Source organism: Lycium ferocissimum, unplaced genomic scaffold, assembly GCF_029784015.1.
Source record: "Lycium ferocissimum isolate CSIRO_LF1 unplaced genomic scaffold, AGI_CSIRO_Lferr_CH_V1 ctg6425, whole genome shotgun sequence".
NCBI classification, from domain to species: domain Eukaryota; kingdom Viridiplantae; phylum Streptophyta; class Magnoliopsida; order Solanales; family Solanaceae; genus Lycium; species Lycium ferocissimum.
In genome coordinates this window covers 38,008-63,160 of record NW_026726357.1, presented here as the reverse complement: position 1 = coordinate 63,160, position 25,153 = coordinate 38,008, and the positions used below count along the sequence as shown (strand labels likewise).

Below are 25,153 nucleotides of genomic sequence, written 5' to 3'. Positions count from 1 at the left end.
AATTCAATTTAACTCAATTCACATAACATCCAAAACGATTCCATCAACATACTACTTCGGCCAACACCTTCCAATTCAACTAGAAACATTCACAACACATTTTCTACTTTCAAATTCATAAACTATATCAACAATCTCATATGTTGGCAACATTATTTCCATAAATCCAAGAAAACACATTGAAATTACATTAAGCTCCAAATCAGCCCGCTACACTTACTTCTTCAATTTGGATCATCAAACATTCATTTCATACCCTAGAATTCCTAACAACGACAATCAAAATACTAACTAACATTGTTTCATTCCTTACTTACCAAACAGCCCCCTACTCGGCCATATCCACAACATACAACATTCCACGAGTTTCATTCATTTTCTACTCATTACAACAACACATAAACATGTTGAATGCACTTAATCTCTTACTTTAACACAACACACACCACACGGCCACACATGTGCACACACACGGCCATACTCCAACTTCTACACTTCCATGATTTTTGTTCATTTTTGCATGCTACAACACTCATAACCCATGCACGACATATAATAGAGAAGATTAAAGCATACCTTCTTCACCCCTTTCTTGCTCTTCGCCAAGCTTGTTCTTGCAAAACAAATGGTTTCCTTCTTCCAACAACTACTCCACATGGTGGAGGACCTTCCAATTAGTGGGAAAACATGAAGAAAACAATCTTTCCATGATCAACTCCCAAGGGCGCGGCCCCCTCGGCGAAGCTCCCTTTCTTTTTTCTTTTTTTTTGTTTTGTTTGCTCTCTTTCTCTTCCACTTTCTTGAATTAAAAAGATGACCACACACACATGTATATATATATATTGCATGCATGTGAGGGGCACATGCCCCCTCTCTCCACTTCTCTAGATTTTTCCTCTCTTTTTCTTGAAATTTCTTGAAATTCAATAAAGAAGACTAAGTGTCTTCTTAAGCAAGTTTAATCCATGCAATTTTCATAATTTACAATTAACCCCCATTTAATAAAATATGGCACACCATTCGGCCAACATGACATTCTCCAAGAATTTTCAAGACTTCTTGTGAAATTCCCATTTTACCCTTAGCCTTCCATAATATTTCCATGAACCCTTTTCCGAATTTTCCTTTTTACTCTTAACCTTTCTCATTATTTCCATACTACCAACGTCCATAAATAATGCTCATAACCTACTAATGCATTAAAATAATTCTAGAACATAGTCTTGTCCTTGACTTCTCGCCATTGACTCGGGGTATTCGAATGTGCAAAAATGCGAGGTGTAACAAACAGACTCGACCTCGGTCGCCTTAATCAACTGTAATGTACACATCATCTGTCTGATAAACTCATGAGGGTCCTTTGCGGGCTTCGACCCGAAAAACTCTGGTTGATTACATGTCAGAAACTCACGGGCCCTCGAACTGTCACGTCGGTTAGCCTGATCACCCCATACTCCAAGCCTATGGGCCTGCCCTGCTACCAATCGAGTCAATAACTGTACCGCCTCTCGTATAGCCCCATCATCCGCCCCTGGCTGGGGAGCTGGAGGCGCGGGCACTCAAACCTCGAGAGCTGGCGGAGCCGCCCGCACTCGGCAGCTTGTCGCCGGCTCCAAGCCCCTCTCGGTACTGGTGGTGTAGCCGAACCGGGTTGCTCTGGGGCACAATATCCGGCACAGCGCAAAGACGGGCCCTAGTAACTCGCGGCCCGGGCCGGTCTCACCAATCGCCGTAGACTTGCCCTTCGGGCCCGTGGCCTTCCCGAGGCATCGCCGAAATCATAACAATCCGTTAGTGAGGGGTCATCCCGATAATACAGCCTCTATCGCATGATCTAAGATCAGAAAAAAAAAAAGATGACATCCTAAATGCCCTATAGCTTCCTGTTTATAGATGTGGTGCACAACACACCGATAAATAAGACTCTACTGGACACGGTCTGTAGACATTCCGAGGACGAACTGCTCTGATACCACTTCTGTCACGACCCAGCCCCGTAGGCCGTGACTAGTGCCCGAGCTGGGCACCCAAACACGTTCACAGAATCCGAATCACAAACAGAGCTTATGCGTGTACAAATATCAGACGCTGTCTCAAATTAACTCAGACTCAAACATATATATATATCAGAAGCCGGCAAGGCTATCAAATGGTGCATCGGCCCCCAAACATATACAAATGCAAGCAGACAAGGCTGCCACGGCGAATGAGATCGCCCAGAACATATAACATACAAACACACACACGTACAGAATAGGCCTAACCCACATATACGTCTACGTACCTCTAAACGACAAACGTAATCATATGACGGGACAAGGCTGTCACACCCCAATTTTCGATAGGGTGTGATGGGCACCCGACCCTTACTTAGGACCGAGCGAACCCTCTGACTGTCATAGTACTCGTAGTCATAATGGGCCCTTAACCAGATCATGAATGCATAATGAAAAATTTCCGAAAAACGAATATATTTTATATCTTTCAAATCAACATAACTTGCGACCGTACAAAATCTGTAATATCATGTAAAGCAATACGACGGCTTATAGAGCCGCTCACAACGGACATCTTATACACATGACTGCGTTCGCAAAGTCTCTAACATAATCGTATACCATAACACACGTATACATTGACTCGGCAAAGACTCGAGAAAATGGAGCTCGCCAATCCCGCCGGAACACCTTCGCTAATGTCTTCGGAAGTCACCGGTGTACCGCGCGCATGAACGCAGCCCCCGAAGAAAGGGGGTCAGTACGGAATATGTACTGAGTATGTAAGGTACAGAAAGCAGCATAGTGAGCAGCATAAAGCATGAATATAAGCATCATGGGATCATAGAACGGATAATGAGGTAAGAAAGTAACCTGTACATGTGAATACCTTTTGGCCGGATACCACGCATACCTGTTTTTTTTTTTAAAAGTCTCTTTTCATAGGAATAGAAAGTAGAACTTATATCGTATCATGTCATATCATATCATATCATATCCTATCTCATCGTATCATATCATATCGTATCATAGCGTGTCACATCATATCATAGCATATCACATCATATCATAGCGTATCGTATCATGTCGTAGCGTGTCATATCATGTCATAGCGTATCATGTCATATCATAGCGTATCATGTCATATCATAGCATATCATGTCATATCATAGCGTATCATGTCATATCATAGCATATCATGTCATATCATAGCGTATCATGTCATATCATAGCATATCATGTCATATCATAGCATATCATGTCATAGCGCCGAACGACGTCGGCTCGCCCACATAGCGCCGAAAAACTCCGGCTCGCCCATAAATCCCGCGTCCGGATCATAAGCCACCGACAGTGGCAATGAAACATGTTTCCCTTCCCATTCCCCACATATACATGTATCCCATCCCCCCAACCCATGTGCATATGCATATCCTTGACGTATTTGTCATAGACATATTCTCATATCTAGCATCATCCTTGTCATCATAGAATCATGTTCGTCGTTTTAGTCATAAAAACTTTCAAATCATCAAACTTGGTTTTTGGAGAAAAATGAATATTTTGGAAAACATTTGCAAACTTTTTGGAAGGAAATCATGTTTTAAAACCATTACTTCTAGCTTTTGAAAATGCAATCGTTATGGAAACGCTTAGCACATCTCACATAATTACATTCGTGGTAGAAACGTATCGTCGACATATTCGTCATAGGCATTTCTTCATATTTGACGTCATTGTTATCATTATAAGCCATATCCATCGTTTCAGGCATAAAGGCTGTCAACCTCTTAAGATTTGGTCTTTGCAACATATGGACATCCTGGAGAACATTTACGAATTTCTGGAAGGAATACTTGCCTTAGAATCCTAGGCTTAATAAAGTTACCTAGCAAGGTTTTGGGACATTCCGGTGTCAAGCGGTGAAAGTTGCATATATTCAAGCTACCTTTCCAATGAAACATAGAAAGTCTAATTCAATTCCATTGAATGAATAGTGGTCGGATTCAACCTCGGATTTCTAGAAATGGAGTTGTCCCCGAGGCCCGTGTCCAAACCTATTACGTCTAAGACATGCCAAGAAAGGGAAGTGAAGCCTTACATACCTTTTCCGCCTTTTCCGCTACTCCAAGCTCGAGCTCTAAATTCGCCAGAATCTATAATTTGGTCACATTTACCAAACAAAAGAATTAGTGCATTATAGAAGTTGAGTTTTGAAGTAACACTTGTCTACCGAAATTTTGGCAAAGACTTCCCCTATAAATACACCATCTCCAAAACTCCAACTTAGCAAATTTTAATCAACAACAATACCAACAATCACATTAACAATTTCAATAAGCAATTCCAACCGCATTCTAACGTTAATAACTCACTTCTACATAATTAGACGACAATCATGCATATTCAATCCAACTTCATATATCCAAACTAATATCAACGATCGCACATTCAAATAACAATCCAAAACCTTTCAAACACGATTCAAGAACATTTTCAACAATCCACACAATATTCAAAATACTTCAAACCATATACTACTCCACCCGAAACTATTCCAACTTAACAAGAACCTTGCCAACACCTTTCTTTCTTCTACATTCATAAATTATGTCAACAATACATGCGTTTACAACTTCATTTTCATAAATTCAAGAAACCATATCAATGTCACATTATCGTCCAATTCAGCCCACACGATTATGGCTCCAACTTGGGTCATTAAAACTTCATTTTACGACATAAAATTCATATCGACGACAACCAAAATACTAGATAACATTACCTCATTTCTTGCCTACCAAACACCCCTAGTTCACGGCCCAACTTCAATATATATAATCTCATAAGTTTCATTTATTTTCTACACATTACAACAACACATAAACATGCTAAATTCAAACAACTCTCCACCCTTACACAACACACACTATACGGCCACACACATGCACATACACGGCCGCTCTTCATCTTCTATATTTCCATGAATTTCATTTATTTTTACCTACTATAACATGCACAACCATCCATAACATATAAAACAAGATTGAATCATACCTTCCTCACTTGTTCCCTAATTCGGCTAGGCCTCTATTTTGCAAGGAAAGTGTTTTTCCAACAATTATTCCATGGTGTAGAGGACCTTTCAATTGATATGAAAGCTAGAAGAAACAATTTTTTTCCATGATCAACACCATGGGGCTGGTTCAGCCAGCCCCTTGTGGCCGTTTCTCTCCATTCTTTTTTCTCCATCTCTTTCTTTTTCTTGAAGTTTCTAGGAGGCAAATGATGAAGATGATTTTTATCATCATCTTAGCCCCTTAAGTAATTAAAACATGTGGCCATGGCCCACATCACCATGTGGCCGGCCACCTCCCTCCATTTTCTCTTTTTTTTTTTTTTTGAATTTTTGGGTTTTTAAATCTTCACTTTTGGCCCCAAGCTTTCATGAAATGTTCAACCTTCCATAATTCATTTTTGGTCCCATGTTTCATGAAATACTAATTTCCATAATTCCACTTTTAACCCCAAATTTTTATTAATATTTCCATCCCATAAAATCATAAAACACTCATGTCTTACAATAAAGTCGGAAAATAACCTCGTCCCCAATTTGTCACAAACAACTTAAGAATATTCCGACGTACAAAATGCGAGATATAACAAGGGCCCCGCCGTACCCCTGAATACACAAATACATATACAACGGGAGAATATATACCAAAATGTAGGCTCCGGAATAAAGGGAGCTCTCCAACGGCAGGATAGGTGTCCCAGACTGGCGGATCACCGAACTGTACGTCTGTACTCGCGGCATGAAACGCACCCCAAGAAAGGGGGGTCGATGACGGAATATGTATTGAGTATGCAAGGCGGTATGCGTACAAGTAAGCAAATGCGAGGCATAACCGAAACGGAAGTACGTAAAGTAAGTGCAAATCCAAAATACCAAAGTGTTTAATTCCAAAATACAAATCATGCGTAGGTTCTTAGAATATGGTCGCCGCCCGTCGCCGGCGCCATAACACATTCTACCCGCAAGATTTCGTATCTCCGAACCCGACATACCGCGGTCGTGAACCCGGCGGTCAATATCACATACACCGGTGTACCGCGTCAAGTACCAAGCGGTCAACAACACCCGACATACCGCGGTCAAGTACCCAACCGCCAATGTCACATATACACATACCGCGGTCAAGTACCCAAAAGCAATATCACATAGTGCGCGCGATAACACCACCGGCCCGGACTCGCGAAAGACATACAACAAAATGCACAAGCGTAATCGTGGAAAACCATACGCAATGCAAAGCACTTACACAGACCCAATAAGATAATCAAACAAGCTGTTAATTCAAACCGAAACATTAGTCAAATCAGATTTTCCTTCCGAATACCACTCGGGAACATATCAAACCGAACTTCGGAAACTATAGTCACGTATCAAAATCACATACATAAAATCCTTATTTCGTACTCACGTACAAATATATAATCATACTCGGGGGGTCGGAAAGTAGTCATAGTGAATTCTTTCAAACGCCATCGAATTATACAAGAAGATCGCGGGACCCATCGGTAGCGTCAACCCAATCCGGCCCGCCACGAAAATCATAGTCATCATATGTTATCGAATCATTATTACAACTCAAAAGATAAGTAAACTGATCGTACTTGAAATCGGAATAATAGTCATGTCATATCCTTTCAAAAGTCGTTAGAAGTACATAAGGAAAGTCGCGGGGCCCACGGAGGGGTGTCGACCCGAGCCGGGCCCGCCTATGGAAAACATAGTCATCATACATCATGGAATCATTTTTGAGCATATCGAAGCGATCCGGTTCTGTCTGTGAAAGTTACGGACTTTCGTAGTTTTCGGAATCCTTTAGGAACAAAACTCTTTTAAAAACTAAACTTTTATGCAACTTTTGAAACTTAGTCATACAAAAGACATAAGGGCCAATATTTCATCATATCAAGCATATGAAGACCAAGAAACAAATAAGAATCACAGACATGGTCGGATCGCGAGAGTAGAATTTCCTCGAGGCTCGTGTCATAGCCTATTTACGACTAAGGCATGCCAAAAGAAGGAAGGGCCAAGCTTTACATACCTCGTCTGCTCTCCAAGCTATTCCAAACTCCAACCTATGTCTCGGACTCCCCGAGGTCTACATAACATCAATAAATTCCAATGTCAACTATAAGTATTTAAGAGTTCATTTCCAAACTAACACATAATTCTACGGAAATTTGGGCAGCATTTCCCCTGTAAATAGACCGACCCCGAGAATTTAACTCGGCCAAATCAACAACACAACACCAACAACCAAACTAGAAACATCAATAATCAACCCAAAAAGCAATATAACATTAGTAACTCTCTTTTACATCATTCAACAACCTTCATTATATTCAATTCAACGGCTTACCTTCGAGCCAACATCAACGCTTATACATTCAAATACCAACCCGAACCCATGCCAACAATATTCAAAGACATCTTAAACAATTCATACAATGTTTCAAACATCCCAAATACTTCTCCAACTTACCCGAAAACTGCCCCAAACCCGAGAGCACAACCATAACCCATTCCTCACTTCCAAATCATGATTTGTACCAACAATCTACACTCTAACAATGCTATTCTCATAAATATTGAAATTGCATTAAATGCACATAATTCTCCAAATCAGCCCATACAATTACAACATCAATCTTGAGTCATTAAATTCTCATTTCCAACATAGAATTCATAAAGACAACATTCAAAATCCCAAATAGAATTAATTCATTTTCGTCATATAATATGACCCATATTCGGCCAACATTACACATGCACATCTTGATGATTCTCATTCATTTCTTCACACTACACAACTAAACATGCTACATAAAATTGGTTCATCACTTTAACACAACACACACACTTTCACGCCACACCTCACACACACGGCCTCAACTCCAACATGCCATATTTCATGATTTTCATCCATTTCAACATACTACAACATACATACACCATTCATAACACATAAAACATGATTAAATCTTACCTTTCTTCTTCAACTTCACAAATAGGCTAGGGTTTAGGATTGACAAAACGGATGATTTGTTCGCTCCAACAACACTTCCACGTTACTTAGGGACCTCCAATTAGTGGATTTGCATCAAAGAAATATTTTTGGGATGGCTAATTTTTTACTTCAATTTCTTGCTCTCTTGGCCGAGAGCCTCAAGCTTGTTGTTCTTCAACTTCTATTTTTTTTCTAAGTGTAGAAATGAGGAGAGATGACTTAGTGATCATCTTTTATGCTCCTAGATGATTCATACATGTGTCCATGGCCCACACATGTGTTGGACCAATTAAAATTGGCCACAAAATGTGTGGGACCATATCAAACATCACACGGCCAAAGGGCCTTATTTTCCAATAATTCCCAACTTCCAATTATTCCACTTTTGGTCCCAAATTTTCCAAATGTTCCATGCCAACCAATTCATGAACACATTATGTCTCAAAACAAAACCGAAGGTCAAAAATCCCGACTTCGCATCCCGGAATGGCTTTGTCCCTAACTTATCATAGTTAACCCGGATTGTCCCAAGGTACGAAATGCAGGATATAACATATACGTACACATATTCCCTATGATTGAATATTAAAATATTGAGAAAGAGACTTAAATGCATCCTTTTTGTGCTTACACGTGTACTTGACACTCATGTGTCATTATCAACTTATTGAATCCATCCATACTCATTTCATGCCACCCGTACGCGAGCATCTAGTTGTATCCATTCAATACTTATCCAACAATAAATAATTTATTTGCTTCCACTACGATCTCACCACTTATTCAATTATACACATAGTTAAGTTCTTGGTCTCAATTCACTTAAATGGTACCTATTTTTAACATACTCCATATACCCATTGTCATGACCATGTGATATAACACTAGTCCATGGCCTCATTTGCTACACATAAAATATTATTTTCAATCATCGCCGTCACACTTTTTCGTCTTAAATAATTTTGGGATTTCATTCCTTGTATACACCGAGCTTTTGATTTTTATCCTTGGATATGATCGAATTCTCCGGGCTCGGGTAAATTTGCTTATGTTGGACGATTAAATTTTCTAGTCCAAAAATACGGGATATTATAGCTTGGACCGTATTCCATTCAAATAAATTTCGAACCTCGACGAAACTTATTTTCTTCGATTGGTTTAACTTCAAATCCTTAACGGTACATGTGTACCATCACTTTAACCACCTATAAGCTTGGGGGATAACCTCGTATCCGTTACTAATATCGTTTAACTCGCACACTTTTCGACGTACAAAAATACGGGATGTAACAAATTTGCACGTGGGACTCCCTACCTAACATTCCTATCCCTTTAATACAAATCATATCAAATATATGACACCTCCTCCTTATAAATCTGCCTAGTCATAGGCCCTTATTCCCAACGTGCCACATGGATTCAAGACAATGACACTTATCCATTTCATTTAATTAATACCATAATTAATCTCTTACTTTCCCACTTTATCCCAGCATTTAATCTATTACCCGCATAATTAATTTCTTGATCTCAATTCACTTAAATAGTACCTATATACTCATGTGATATAGAACTAGTCCATAGCCTCATTTGCCACACATAAACTATTATTCTCAATCACCGTCGTCACACTTGTTAAACATAGAATAACTACTTATAACTTCAAAAATCATCTTGTCCTCGAACTTATATCGATTCACTGATGACAAATCCAACATATAAAAGTATGGGATGTAACAATCACAAATATCAATTTGGTTTTATTGGTTTACTAGAGCCTTTTCAGGAGGCTCAGAGAATAGAGGAGTACAGAAGAAGAATTGGATTGCAACATGCTTTTGTGAATTGTAGAAATAAGATTTGGGCCTTCATAGATGATATGTTTGAAGTAACAACTGTGGTTGATCATACCCAACTACTAACACTAAGCTTAAAGGTTCATGGATAGATAGAGGAGATGTTGATTTCAATAGTGTATGCAAAATGCAATCAATCAGAGAGAATGGATTTATGGGAGGCTTTGGAAAATCAGGCTATAACAAATCAAAGGCCATGGTTGATTGGTGGGGACTTTAATGTCATCACTTCTGAAAAGGAAAAGTATGGTGGATTACCAGTAACTGTGAAATGAAGTACAAGATTTCAATGCTTGTATTCATAACTGTTCTGTAGTTGACTAGGGCTTTAAAGGAGGCAAATATACTTGGTGGAATGGGCAAAGTGGAAATGACTATATTTTTAAAAGGTTAGACAGATTCTTGGGTAACCAAGCTCTGCAAAATAAGTATGCTGGACTGGAAGTGACTCATATAATCAGATCAGGATCAGACCCTGCCCCTTTACTAATCACTTATAGTGGAGAAGTTGAAAGTTTCAAAAGATCTTTCAAATTTCTAAACTTCTAGGAAAAACATGAAACCTTTGTTGACACTGCAAGACAACATTGGCAGGCTGACTTCATGGAAAACCCATTCAATTTGTTTCATCACAAGTTAAAGAAGGTGAAAAATGCATTGGCAAATTGGAGCAAGATCAACTTTGGGAACATTTTTCTGGAGATTGAGACTTTAGAAGAGGTGATTAAGGTGCATGAGATTCAGTTTGAAGTACAACCTACCCCTACTAATAGGGAATGCTTCATAAGGTTCAGGCTGATCTTAACAGATATCTTCATTTAGAAGAGGAATTTTGGAAGCAGAAGGCAGGGATGAATTGGTTTAAGGATGGAGATAGAAATACTACCTTTTTTTCATGCATATGTTAAAGGTAGGAGGAAGAGGTTACGCTTAAAAGAATCCAGAATCAACAGGAAAATTGGCTGGAAAATCAAGAGGAGATTTCTCAGAAGGCAATCAGATTTTTCTCAAAGACAATTCACAAAGGATGCAGATCCAACAGATTTTGAAATATTGGATCATGTTCCTCAGATGATTTATGGGGACCAAAATACTTGTTTGGGAGAGATCCCATCAGAAGAGGAAGTTAAAAGTGTGGTTTTTAGCCTTAATGGGGAAAGTGCTGTAGGACCAGATGGTTTCACTGGGATTTTCTATCAGTCTTGCTGGGAGATTATCAAAGAAGACATCTGCAACATGGTCATAGCATTCTTTTGTGGAGCTGAGTTACCTAGATTCATTACTCATACTAACTTGGTCTTATTACCTAAAAAAGATTTGGTCAATAATTTTTCAGATATGAGACCAATTAGTTTGAGTAACTTTAATAACAAAATCTTTTCGAGGCTAATTCATGAAAGATTGATAGGGAGTTTGACTGATATAGTTTCTCTTAATCAGTCTGGTTTTGTAAAAGGGAGAAGCATAGTGGAGAATGTTCTCCTTACTCAAGAGATTGTATCAGACATCAGGATTAGAACTAAATCTGCTAATGTTGTCATGAAATTGGATATAGCAAAGGCTTATGATTGGGTTTCATGGATTTTTCTAATGAAGGTTCTAAGAAAGATTAGTTTTTCAGAGTTGGTGATAGACATGATTTTCAGACTGATCAGTAGCAACTGATATTCAGTATTGGTCAATGGACAACAATGTGGTTTCTTTCAGTCTTCTAGGGGAATTAAGCAAGAAGACCCTCTATCTCCTACTTTGTTTATTCTGACTGCAGAAGTTCTATCAAGGAATATCAATGCCTTAAGCTTAAGCTCTCAATTTAAATGCTATGGAATGCCTAAGTGGAGCCCTATGGTGAATCATTTATCATATGCTGATGATATGATAATTTTTTCATCAGCAGATGTGTTCTCTTTGCATCTTATCATGGAAACATTGAAGAAATATGAGAACATATTAGGACAGAAGATTAACACGGACAAAAGTGTTGTATACATGCATAAAAATGTGCCTGGGGATGTGAGCATTACTGTTGAAATTGTCACAGGTATTGTGAGGAAGGATTTCCCTTTCATCTATTTGGGATGCCCTATTTATCATAGTAGGAGAAGAAAGGATTTTTTCACTCAGATTCTTATGAAGATTATGAATAGGCTACAAAGATGGAAAGGGAAACTTTTGTCCTTTGGAGGAAGAGCTATTTTGATTAAACATGTCTTGCAGAGTTTGCCAATTCATCTATTATCTGCAGTTAACCCTCCTATAGATGTTATCAGGCAAATGCATAAATTGTTTGCCCAATTTTTCTGGAGTAACACAATAAGGGGTAAAAGCAGACATTGGGCTTCTTGGAACCTTTTGTGTCTACCTATAATGGAAGGAAGGATGGGTTTCAGATCACTACATGATGTTTCTATTGCCTTGTTTTGTAAGTTGTTGTCACGACCCAACCTCGTAGGCCGTGACTAGTGCCCGAGCTGGACACTCGTATACATACCTGTTAACTATAATCAATCCACAACTAGTATGATAAGGGACTTATAAAAAAAAAACAAGACATCGTCACATATATATATATATATATATATATATATATATATATATATATATATATATATATATATATATATATCAATCTCCCCGTGAGTCACAACTATGAACAGATAACATTGTACATAAGCCGACAAGGCTGTCATAGCATGTGGGAACGTCCCAACTATATGTACGCAAGCCGACAAGGCTGCCACTACATACAACATCCCAAAACATATATACATATACGCAAGCCGACAAGGCTGCCACTACGAATGGGAACGTCCCAAAACATAAGTCATACTAACACAGCTGGACAACATCTATATACAACCCACACATATGTCTACAGACCTCTAAGAGTATCAACAGTAACATATGACGGGACAGGGCCCCGTCGTACCCCTGAATAAACATATACATATATCGGAAGATCTGTGCCAAAAGTCTAGACTCCGGAACAACGGAGCACTCCAAGGCAGCTGAGTAGAAATCCTAAGCTGAAGGGTCACCAAAACGAGCATCTGTACCTGCGGGCATGAAACGCAGCCCCCCGAAGAAAGGGGGGTCAGTACGAGATATGTACTGAGTATATAAAGCATGAAATATGATATGGAAGATCATAACTGAAGTAAAGATTCCAGGAGACAAGTATGATAATCAAGAAATCACTGTACCTGTGCCTTATAAAACAAGTCATGCATATCATTATCATATACCGTACCCGGCCCATTATGGGACTCGGTGAATAAAGTCGTGTACACGTATACCGTACCCGGCCCATCATGGGACTCGGTGCCATAATCATATCATCGTATCATCGTATCATCATATCATCATATCATCATCTCATCATATAACGTACCCGGCCCTCTAGTGAGGGACTCGGTGAATAATGTAGTAAAACTGTGCGTGATAACATACCCGGCCCGGGACTCGGTGAAAGATGTAACAACAGTATGCACGAGCAGAGTAGTGAGTAACCATATGCAACTAAATCATCATCTGAGACTCAATAGATAAGTAGACTAACTGACACTCGAGTATCACAGAGATAGTCATGTTACGTACTCTTTAAATATCACTATGAACTATATCAAATAGAGCCTCAGGAATCATAGACATGTATCAAGAGAATGTGAAATAGCTTATGGAATCAGAGACATTAGTCATCGTAGAGCCTTTAGGAATAGGAGCTTATACATCCGACTACTATCCAATATATAGAAGGCTCGAGGGCAGTAGCTCAACTACTTTAAGAGTTTTAACATCAAGAAGTGAATAAGAATCATGAATCACACTCGGAACTTATGAATGGAATTTCCCCAAAGCTCATATCGTACATCACTTACATCTAAGACATGCCAAAAGAAAGAAAGGTTAGCTTTACATACCTTTAGCGCTTATTCGCAACACAACACGTGTACGCTGCCCAATAGTGTCTCAACCTATATTAAGACGTCAAAATTATGGTTAAGCTACGGGAAGGTTCAAAACGTATTCCAACGTTAGAAACTCCTTTGTAGATAATTAGACTACGTTTTCCTTCTATCCCAACCAACTACATAACAACCAAGCCAACATCAATAACCACACGTTCAAGCACTAATCCGAGACTATTCAAGACAAGACTCGAGAACACTCCGGACAGCCCGCACAACATTCCAAACAGCCCACATTCACAACATTCGATAACAATCTACATACGACTACTACATATTCAAATTACCCTTAATGACCCATAGTCTTAACATTTCATCGAAACGATCTTCTAACAGCCCAACCAATACAATAACATCATGTATAACTTTAGTCACACTTAATCTTTCAAGCTCAACAAGAACAACAACGACATATCAAAACAGCCCCTAACTAACAACATAAACGATGCTCAAAAATCTTGCGAACACCTACGAACACACCAAGCAAACCACATCCGATTCCTACACATTATTTCATACAATCTTTTCATCTAATTTTGTGAAATATAACATCAACCACACGACCACTACATTACTTATTCATAGGCATGAAAACTACACTAATATCACAATAATCCTTACAACAGCCCACAAACAAAAATTTAACTTCAACTTTAACCATTAAATGCCTCTATTCTCATCATCAAATCCTTAACAACAACAACCAAAATACTAAATAAAATCAGTTCACCATTTTCACATAAAACAGCCCCTACGGCTCCAACAACATTCCAACATCAACATACATAATTTCATAGATTCAATTCATATCTACCAAGTTACAACCAAATCCAAACTCCTTCTAAAACGTGTAGAAAGGATCAAATCTTACCTTAATGAACTTAGCTCCTTAATTTGCTGAAATTGGTGAATTTAATCACCAATGTTCTTGCTGCCCTCCAATGATCAATCCCACGTTTCTATGACCTTCAATTGGTTGAAACACCTTGGAAAATTAATTTGGCATCAAGAATTTTGTGTGCTCAATTAGCACAGCCATGGCCGTGAGCTGCCATGGCTGGAGCTTCTCTCTCTAGCTCTTGTTTGGTTCTTACTTTCAATCTTAATTGAGAAGATGAAATGATATTATTAGTCATCAATTTGCTCTTTATATGCAGCACATGTTGGTGACACATGTCCAGCCCTTGACATGTGTCCCATTAACATCCAAGGGCCAATCAGATTTTGCCACATTTTTGTGGGGCCCACTTAGTGGTCTAATTAACTTAATTAATCATAATTAATCACTAATCCCCACTTAATAATCTAATCATGGTAAATTAAACTCAAATTTCCACTAATATTTCCACTAATTGTAATTAATTAGCAAACCGTGCGATTATAAAAATCGGGATTAAAAGTCCTTGTCTCATATCCAAAAATAATCTCATCCTTGGACTTATGTCGATTAGCTTACGAATAATCCGTCGTATAAAAATACGGGATATAACAGTTGTGGTGGAACTTCAGGACTAAGCCTTCTTTATGGAGTGCTTTCATGGCTAACAAGTATTGTAGAAAACAAAATCTAAGTATTCTAGAAAAGAAAATCTTGTAACTATTCAGTGGAAACAAGGGTCTCAAACTTGGAAAAACATGATCCAACCAAGAGAATTAACAGAGCACCAGATCTGGTGGCAGCTTGGTATGGGGAATTCATAGTTTTGGTTTGATAACTAGACACGAATAGGTGCATTATATTTCATTGGGGAAGGTTTTAATGAAAGCATTCAAAATGTATTAGATGTAGTGGAGAATGGAAATTGGAACATGACAAAGTTGAATAGTTTACTCCCTCAGGACATAGTTCAACATATAGCTGATACTATCAGACCCCAAGGATGGACAGAGCATGGTGGATTTTGGACACTAAAGGAGAGTTTACAGTCAAATCAGCTTGGTAATATATCAGATTGAGAGGACTACCTATGGAGATGTACATGAATGTATGGATTAAAGGTTTGCCATTCAAGATATCATTCTTTTTATGGAGATGCTGGAAATACAAAATTCCTCTCGATGATGTTTTGAAGAGAATGCATTATAACATAGCATCCAGATGTTGGTGTTGTTCCAGCCCTAAGGAGGAAGTAATACAACATGTGTTTGCTAACTCTTACACTGCTAATAGGACTTGGTCCTACGTCTCTTCATTTGCAGGGTTGTCTGTAGAAGGATTAACTTTACAGCAGAGAATTATGAAATGGTGGACTGCATCAGTTAAAGGAAGAGGGAAATTTATTTATCAAGCTGTTCCAGCTATCATCTTGTGGGAACTATGGAAAAGGAGGAACACAATAAAACATGGAGGGAAAAGATCAACTGGAAAAGTCATTTATTTAGTCTATGTCACTATACAGAGACTAGTAATGACAAGGAATCGTTCTATCAGTCAACTACCTCACAAATGGCCAGACTCGATTCAGATGCTAGAGGTAGGGTGTGGAAGACTGAAAGTTACAAAAGTGAGGTGGCAATTTCCTCCAACAGGGTGGTTTTTATGTAATACAGATGGGGCCTCAAGGGAGAACCCTGGTAGGAGTGCCTATGGATTTTGTTTGAGAAATAATGAAGGGGATCTGAGATATGCTTATGCTATAGAGATTGGAATAACTACTAATATTGATGCTAAGGTTATGGCAATTCTGCAGGCCATGAGATATTGCAAAAATGAGAATCTGGACAATATTGTAGTCCAAACTGATTGTGAAATAGTGTACAAGATTCTACAGGAAGGGTGGAAACCTCCTTGGGGGATTGCAAGTTGGATAAAGGAGATTTTGGAGCTAAAAGTTAATAGGACTATTCTATTTAGTCATATCTTGAGAGAAGGAAACAAGCTTGCAGATGCTATAGCTAATCAGGCACTAGATGAAGCTAATGTTGAATGTCATGGCTTCCAGGACCTAAGTTCAACATGTAGAAAGGTCTTCAACAGTGACAAAACTCAGATTCCATATCTGAGAGTGAAGATACAGAGATAGGGGGAACAGATGTAGACAAATGATGATTTGGATCTAGAAAAGGAGCAGCGGAAAGATTTTAACACCATGTTCAAACCCTTTGGGAGGAGGACATTGTGTTTTTTACTAACAAAGTGTGTTTTATTTTGCAGGTTCATATCATACAGAAGACATAAATTTGAAGAGTCACATAACACATATTGTCAGGACAGCCACAAGACACAAAGAATATCACCAGGGATTTCATAACACATAGCACAAATCACATACTCAAGTTGAAACAAGTTTCATACAGTTAAAGCAGTGGCAAAGACAGGAGAAGAACAGAAAGTCAAATTCTTATTCATGACTTATACCAAATGGATTTGATTGATGCCTTATTTGTATTAGTATCTTATGATACTTATTCAAGTGGGCTAAAATTAAATCTACACAAAGCCATGGATAGAAGGTGATATACAACATTTACAGAATTTCAAGACATATCAAAGGTGGAAAAATATGGAGCTTACAGACTCACTTTCAGAAGAAAGAAGCTCAGAGCCAGCTGGTGGTAAGGAGAAACACGACCACAGCAACACCGGCTAACCTCAAGTGCAGAGAAAATCAACAAAACAGCAGTACAAATAATTCAACAGAAAAAGAAGTGGTTTACAAGATTTCCAATTCAAACAACATGCAATTAAAGGAACAACACACAACAAAGGAACAAAGGGGACGAATTTGACAAGGCACAATTACCAGATGAGCAACTACGAAGAGAAGGAAGAGTATGGGGGAAAATCAGTTTCATCATCTTTACCCCACTATTTTCAGAGAGCACCTGCAGAAATAGTGGTACTCTTCAGACAAAGGACCGTGGAAATAGGACAACAATACACAGATAGCCCCAATTTGGAAATGGGGTCAAATGTAATTTATTTAGGCCGGTCCCAATTTTAGGCTGGTCATTTGCTTTTATTTCCTTTGTTGGACTTGTTTTCTTTTCTCTAAATAAATAAAAGGCCCATCCGGGCATATTTAGTTAAAAAAAGAGTAGTACTATCTCTTTAACATAAAGCTTCGTACAATCTTCAGCTACGTATGTAGTTCTGACTGGTAGGAAATGAGCTGACTTCGTAAGTCTATCCACAATTACCCATATAGAATCATATTTATGCCTAGAACGAGTTAAGCTTGCGATGAAATCCATATTAATTACTTCCCATTTCCAAGTCAGAATTTCCATAGCTTGCAACAATCCGCCGGGCTTTTGATGCTCAATCTTCACCTGTTGGCATTTAGGACATTGAGCCGTGAATTCCGCTATATCTTTCTTCATTCCATTCCACAAATATATGGATTTAAGATCATGGTACATTTTTGTTGCTCCAGGATGAACAGAATAACGGGAATAATGGGCTTCTTTCAAAATCTGATGACATAATCCTACAACATCAGGAACGCATAACCTGCCTCGACATTGGAGAACTCCATCTCCAGAAATCTCAAAGGATGACTTTTTCTTCTGAGGAAGTGTATTTCCGTTATGAACTAGCATGGGATCCTCGTATTGGCACTCTTTCACCTCAACTACTAATGACGAAACATCTGAATTCTGAATGGTAGCTCCCATATTGCCCGAGTCCATTACCCAAACTCCTAGGCTAGCTAACTGATGGAGCTCAAGAGCTAACTCTCTTTTCTCTAGCTGAATATCACATAGGCTACCCATAGGTCTATGGTTAAGAGCATCAGCCATAACGTTCGCCTTCCCGGTATGATATAGAATGTTATCATAATCTTTCAACGACTCTAACCATCGCCTTTGCCGTAAATTCAACTCTTTTTGCTTGAAAGTATACTGAAGGCTCTTGTGATCTGTATAAATGTCAACCTGGACATCATACAAATAATGCCTCCACATCTTCAATGCATGGATCACTGCAGCTAACTCGAGATCATGAGCCGGATAGTTTTTCTCATGTTTTCGCAGTTGCCTTCAAGCATAGGCAATCACCTTACCATGCTGCATCAACACACATCCTAACCCAACGCCTGAAGCATTGCAATAGACAACATAGCCTTCCGATCCTTCTAGAAGTGTCAGAACTGGGGCAGAACTTAATCTATTCTTTAACTCTTGAAAACTGCGTTCACAAGTATTCGTCCATCGAAATTTAGCTTCCTTCTGAGTCAGCTTTGTTAGTGGTGCAGAAATAGAAGAAAAGCCTTCTACAAATCTTCTATAATAACCTGCCAAGCTCGTAAAAACTACGAACCTCCGTAGGTGTTGTAAGCCTTGGCCAAGTCTTCACATCCTCAATCTTCTTGGTATCTACTCGAATGCCATCAGCTGAAATAATATGCCCCAAAAAGGTCATCGAATTCAACCAAAACTCACACTTTGAAAACTTTGCAAATAGCTCTCGAGCCTGAAGAACTCTAAGGACAGTATGTAAATGATCTGCATGCTCTGCCTCGGACCGAGAATATACCAAGATATCATCAATGAATACAAGCATAAACAAGTTTAGGAAAGGCCTGAACACATAGTTCATCAAATCCATAATGTTACATCCCGTATTTTGTACCCTCGGGTAAGTCAAGGCGAGTGACACAAGTTGCGTATGGAAAATTGTAAAGTGGGAATATTAAGAAAGGCCAGGGGTAAAAAGGTAAATTTGCAAAACGACTCATGGAAATATGGAGAAAGGCTAGGGGCAAATTTGGAACTAAGGAAAAATATTTTTTTCATGAAAACGGAGGAATTTGCTAGAATTTTCATGAAAGGGGGGCCACTTGGCCATGGACCCCACTTGCAAAACATGGCCAAATAGAATTGAGCCAAGTTAGGGGCAATATGGTTGCTTATTATTGGAAGGAGCTATATATTTATATAGATGGAAAGATGACTTGTTCATCTTATTTTCTCTAGACATTTCAAGAGTAGAAAGCAAGAAAGAGAGGAGAAAACAAACATGGCCATTCGGCCTTAAGAAAAAAAAAAAAGAAAGGAAAAACCGAAAAAAAAAAAAAGAAAAAGAAGAGAAATCTCAACTTGTTCTTCATAGCCAAACAATCCCTTGAAGAGTCTTTAGTAAGGTGAAGTGATTTGTGGAACAAGAAGAACTTGTACTCATACAAGTTGCCAACTTAAGTCAAGTGAAGAAGTGGGGAAAAAGGTAAGGTTTAATTCTTTTCTTATATGTTATGGATGGTAGAGTAAGTTGTGTGCATGGAAATGGATGAAATTCATGTGTTGTGAGAGTGCATGTGTGTGGTGTGGGTGTGTATGTAGTATTGTATATGTTATGTTGTGTTGTGTTGTGTTGTGTTGGTTGTTGTAGTGTATGGAAAATATGGAAGTCCATGAAAAGTATGTTAAGGGGTGGCTTGGCCGAATGCTAGGTTATGGTAAGGTGTGATGAATTGATTTTATTTAGAATGGAAATTGTTGTTATAATAGGTTTTATGATGTTAGAATAAAGATTTAATGGTTTGGAGGAATGAAAATTGGATTGTTGTACTTGAAATTGAAAGAAGGAAAAAAATGTTGTTGTTGTTTCATAAATTGGAAGATATGGGCGAGTAGTATATTGATGGTATTGTTGGAATATTATGTGAATTAAATTGTATTGAATTGTATGGAAATTGTTGGAATTAATGGATATTGGATATATAGCTTGAAATGCTCTTGGTTTGTGTTTGAATAACCTTAAATTAGTATGTGAATATGAACATATTGATATTGGATTGTAAGTGTAAAGTTGGGTTTGGAGTTGTTGGATTATTTGGAAAATAAGACTATTTGCGCTAGAATGCGTTTTTAGTCGATTGTTGATGTTGCTTATATTGTTGTTGGTATGGTTGTTGTTGTTTTGGCCGAGTATGAATCTCGGGATGTTATACGTATAGGGGAGGTGCTGCCCAAATCTTGTTTATAAGCAAGTATTGGTTGAGATTAACAATTGGTAAACATGACCAATTTGTAGATTTTGGCGAACTTGGAGCTTGAGTTTGGAGACGTGAACAAAGCGTAAAAGGTATGTGAAGCCTACCTCTCCTTCATTTGGCATGTCTTAGTTAGTATAAGTTGAAATCCGACCCTCGGGAAAAGTCCTACCCCTCGGAAACGACACCTAAATTTATTCACTATTCATTCGGTAGAATTGAACCTATAACTTGTGCTTTAAGGTAAAATGGTGTTCGAACGTCCGAAACCCCTAGAAACGAAATTGAAATGTCTTGAAACCTTCATGGATGACCCAATGGGATATAATGACCGTGTTTTTATGTTCGTCACCCGAGTCTCGATAAACGTGCATATCGGTTTCCATTACTTCTTTCATAGAAACTTTATAATATTATTTTATGTTTTCTTATGGTGTTGCTATTCATTGATAGTCTCGCCTCATAATGATTGTTCCTTCAAGGTGAGACGAAGCGACCGTGGTTATTCCATAAGGTAATCGGGGGCTACCGACCTTACGTCACCCCTAGACACATGACTTTCTTTGGGTTCTCATGCATGTTTGCTTATATGATATGTATATGACATGTATATGATATGTATATGAAAATGGGGAATTTTGGGGAATGGATACCCGTTGCGCTATAGACGCATTGCCACCAGGTCGGTGGCGTAATTCCATCCGGACGCGGATGCCGGACGCGGGACACATGTGGAAGCGACGTATTTCGGCGACATGACTTGTTATTTTCACATATATATGATACGAAATGTTTTGAACAAAAGTATGTATAAGCAAGCATGACATCCGCCCGAAAGGCACTTACAGTGGCGATTGTCCTTTTATCTCGTTATATGATCTTTGGTCTCACATGTTGTTATTGCTCATATGTTACATGCTTCACTGTATTATTTTCATGGCTTACATACTCGGTACATTGCTCGTACTGACCCCTCTTCTTCGGGGGGGCTGCGTTCATGCCGCGCAGGTACACCCAGGTGAACTGAAGACATTAGCAGAAGGTGTTCCAGTAAGATTGGCGAGCTCCATTTCTCGAGTCTTTCGAGTCGGTGTACACGTGAATTATGGTATCCGATCGTGTTAGAGATTTTGCGACAGTCATGTATATGAGATGTCGATTGTGAGCGGCTCTATAAGTCGTCGTATTGTTGTACAGATATTACAAATTTTGTACGACCGCAAGTTATGTTAACTTGATAGATATACCGTATGTTGTTTTCAAAAAAAAAAAATTTCATTACGCATTTATGGCATTAGGGGCCTTTATGACTACGAGTACTATGTCGGTCGGAGGGTTCGGCCCTAAGTAAGGGTCGGGTGCCCATCACACCCTATCGGAAATTGGGGTGTGACAAAGTGGTATCAGAGCAGGTCGGTCCAAGGGTTGTCTGCAAAGTCGTGTCCGGTAGAGTCTTGTTTATGGTGTGAAGCGCGCCACATTTATAAACAGGAGGCTACGGGGCATCTAGGATGGTTACTTTTCTTTGGCATCTTAAATCGTGCTGTAGAGCCAAGTTATAGGAAATGGGACCCTTTGTACTAATCTTTGATTTCGGCAGAGGAATGACATTGACAGGCGGAAGCGATCAGCGGTATGGAAGGTTACAAAGCACGCAGGTAAGTAAAGATACGAAAGGTATATGTCAAGTAAGGTATTGGCGTACGATTGAGAGGCAAAGCTGAAAAAAGAAAGGAAGGAAGGTAAGCAAGAAAATGTGATATGTGTAGTTGTGCCGAGCTTATGAGGTAAATCTAATATCTTCGGACCTTTGTGAATATTGAGAGCCACGTGTGGCTATGATACGATACAATATGATGTGATATGTATATATGATGATGGCCCATGAGGCATCATGGTATTTCTGCGTGCGGTGTTTTGGAATAGTAAGAAATACAGAGGAAACTCTGCCAAAATTTTTCTAGAAATAATACGAGAATGAGATACAAGTTGGAAGATATTTTGGAAAAGTCGGGTTAATAGTAGCGATAAAAGTTGACTGAGCTGTAAAGTACATGTACCGCTTCTCTAGGAATAAGTTAATTGTGGAAGAAGTAGTGAAATGGTCAATAAGACGTCGGGGGAAATACGGTAATAAGGAAATTTGGAAGGACTTATGCTACTAGGAAATGATTTAGAAAGGACTGGCAGGGTTGGATAAAGTGATCTGATTAAGATAAGTGTATGAGGAAAAAGAATTGTGATGAATAGAAATGTATCGATCAGATAGCTGATAAAATGGGTTGTGAACGTTTTGAAATCGGTAAGGCTCCGACGTACTCTAGAATATGTAACAAAGGTTGTACGGTGAGGCGGACGCGATTATACCGGCATTAACGCCCCGATTTCATTAAAGTCTCAAGGTTAAGCGTGCTGAAGTGAGAGAAATTTCAGGATGGGTGACCCCCTGGGAAGTATCCCAAAAAAAAAAAAAAAAAAAAAAAAAAAAAATTCATAAGTATAGAGGTAGAGGACAAATGTGAAGTTAGGATAGCCCAGATGATATTAGGGTATATGGGATGACTGGAGACGCAATAGAGGTTGCGTAGACTGAGTTGGACTGGGCTAGTGAAAAGGAAACCGGTATAGTACATTTTAGAATCAAGGTAAGTTTAAATAGTGGTTGGAAATGTCGCGAATGAGAGGGTAACAAGAATCTGGGATATGTTAGCACATCGAGCAACTACAAAAAGGCGTAGAACCAAGCTGACGACGGGTGCAGTACGACGCAAATATAGAGAACAACCAAGGAAGATGACCGAAAAAGATAACGGCGTCCTATGAAGTATGGGATAACAAGAAAGTATAAGTCACCAAGTATCCGAACGGACGTGTTAGGTAATTGTGTACGACAACCATAAGGAAACCTCCCCGAAGTGTGATAACACCCGATAAGAGCGACGTTCGACATTCGAGGACGAATGTTTTAAAGGGGGGGAGGATGTTACATCCCGTATTTTGTACCCTCGGGTAAGTCAAGGCGAGTGACACAAGTTGCGTATGGAAAATTGTAAAGTGGGAATATTAAGAAAGGCCAGGGGTAAAAAGATAAATTTGCAAAACGACTCATGGAAATATGGAGAAAGGCTAGGGGCAAATTTGGAACTAAGGAAAAATATTTTTTTCATGAAAACGGAGGAATTTGCTAGAATTTTCATGAAAGGGGGCCACTTGCCATGGACCCCACTTGCAAAACATGGCCAAATAGAATTGAGCCAAGTTAGGGGCAATATGGTTGCTTATTATTGGAAGGAGCTATATATTTATATAGATGGAAAGATGACTTGTTCATCTTATTTTCTAGACATTTCAAGAGTAGAAAGCAAGAAAGAGAGGAGAAAACAAACATGGCCATTCGGCCTTAAGAAAAAAAAAGAAAGGAAAAACCGAAAAAAAAAAAAAAAAAAGAAAGAAGAGAAATTTTTGTTCTTCATAGCCAAACAATCCCTTGAAGAGTCTTTAGTAAGGTGAAGTGATTTGTGGAACAAGAAGAACTTGTACTCATACAAGTTGCCAACTTAAGTCAAGTGAAGAAGTGGGGAAAAAGGTAAGGTTTAATTCTTTTCTTATATATGTTATGGATGGTAGAGTAAGTTGTGTGCATGGAAATGGATGAAATTCATGTGTTGTGAGAGTGCATGTGTGTGGCCGTGGGTGTGTATGTAGTATTGTATATGTTATGTTGTGTTGTGTTGTGTTGTGTTGGTTGTTGTAGTGTATGGAAAATATGGAAGTCCATGAAAAGTATGTTAAGGGGTGGCTTGGCCGAATGCTAGGTTATGGTAAGGTGTGATGAATTGATTTTATTTAGAATGGAAATTGTTGTTATAATAGGTTTTATGATGTTAGAATAAAGATTTAATGGTTTGGAGGAATGAAAATTGGATTGTTGTACTTGAAATTGAAAGAAGGAAAAAAATGTTGTTGTTGTTTCATAAATTGGAAGATATGGGGTAGTAGTATATTGATGGTATTGTTGGAATATTATGTGAATTAAATTGTATTGAATTGTATGGAAATTGTTGGAATTAATGGATATTGGATATATAGCTTGAAATGCTCTTGGTTTGTGTTTGAATAACCTTAAATTAGTATGTGAATATGAACATATTGATATTGGATTGTAAGTGTAAAGTTGGGTTTGGAGTTGTTGGATTATTTGGAAAATAAGACTATTTGCGCTAGAATGCGTTTTAGTCGATTGTTGATGTTGCGTATATTGTTGTTGGTATGGTTGTTGTTGTTTTGGCCGAGTATGAATCTCGGGGATGGTAT

General features: G+C 38.7%; 1 protein-coding gene across 1 annotated transcript; it reads left to right on the top strand.

Annotated features, from left to right (window-relative positions):
- Positions 1-10,803: 10,803 nt before the first annotated feature.
- On the top strand, positions 10,804-16,927 carry LOC132045317 (uncharacterized). The gene is made up of 4 exons (XM_059435872.1): positions 10,804-11,532; positions 11,644-12,358; positions 15,688-15,843; positions 16,104-16,927. Exons 1-4 carry the CDS (start codon positions 10,804-10,806, stop codon positions 16,925-16,927), a joined length of 2,424 nt encoding a protein of 807 aa, XP_059291855.1.
- Positions 16,928-25,153: the final 8,226 nt, after the last annotated feature.

Bases quoted from the DNA above. Each gene is read 5' to 3' on its own strand.
- LOC132045317 (XM_059435872.1), top strand. From the start codon at position 10,804: ATGGAGATAGAAATACTACCTTTTTTTCATGCATATGTTAAAGGTAGG. The intron at 11,533-11,643 runs GTTCTAAGAAAG...GGTTTCTTTCAG, and splicing joins CATGGATTTTTCTAATGAAG to TCTTCTAGGGGAATTAAGCA. The intron at 12,359-15,687 runs GTAAGTTGTTGT...AAAATGTATTAG, and splicing joins TGTTTCTATTGCCTTGTTTT to ATGTAGTGGAGAATGGAAAT.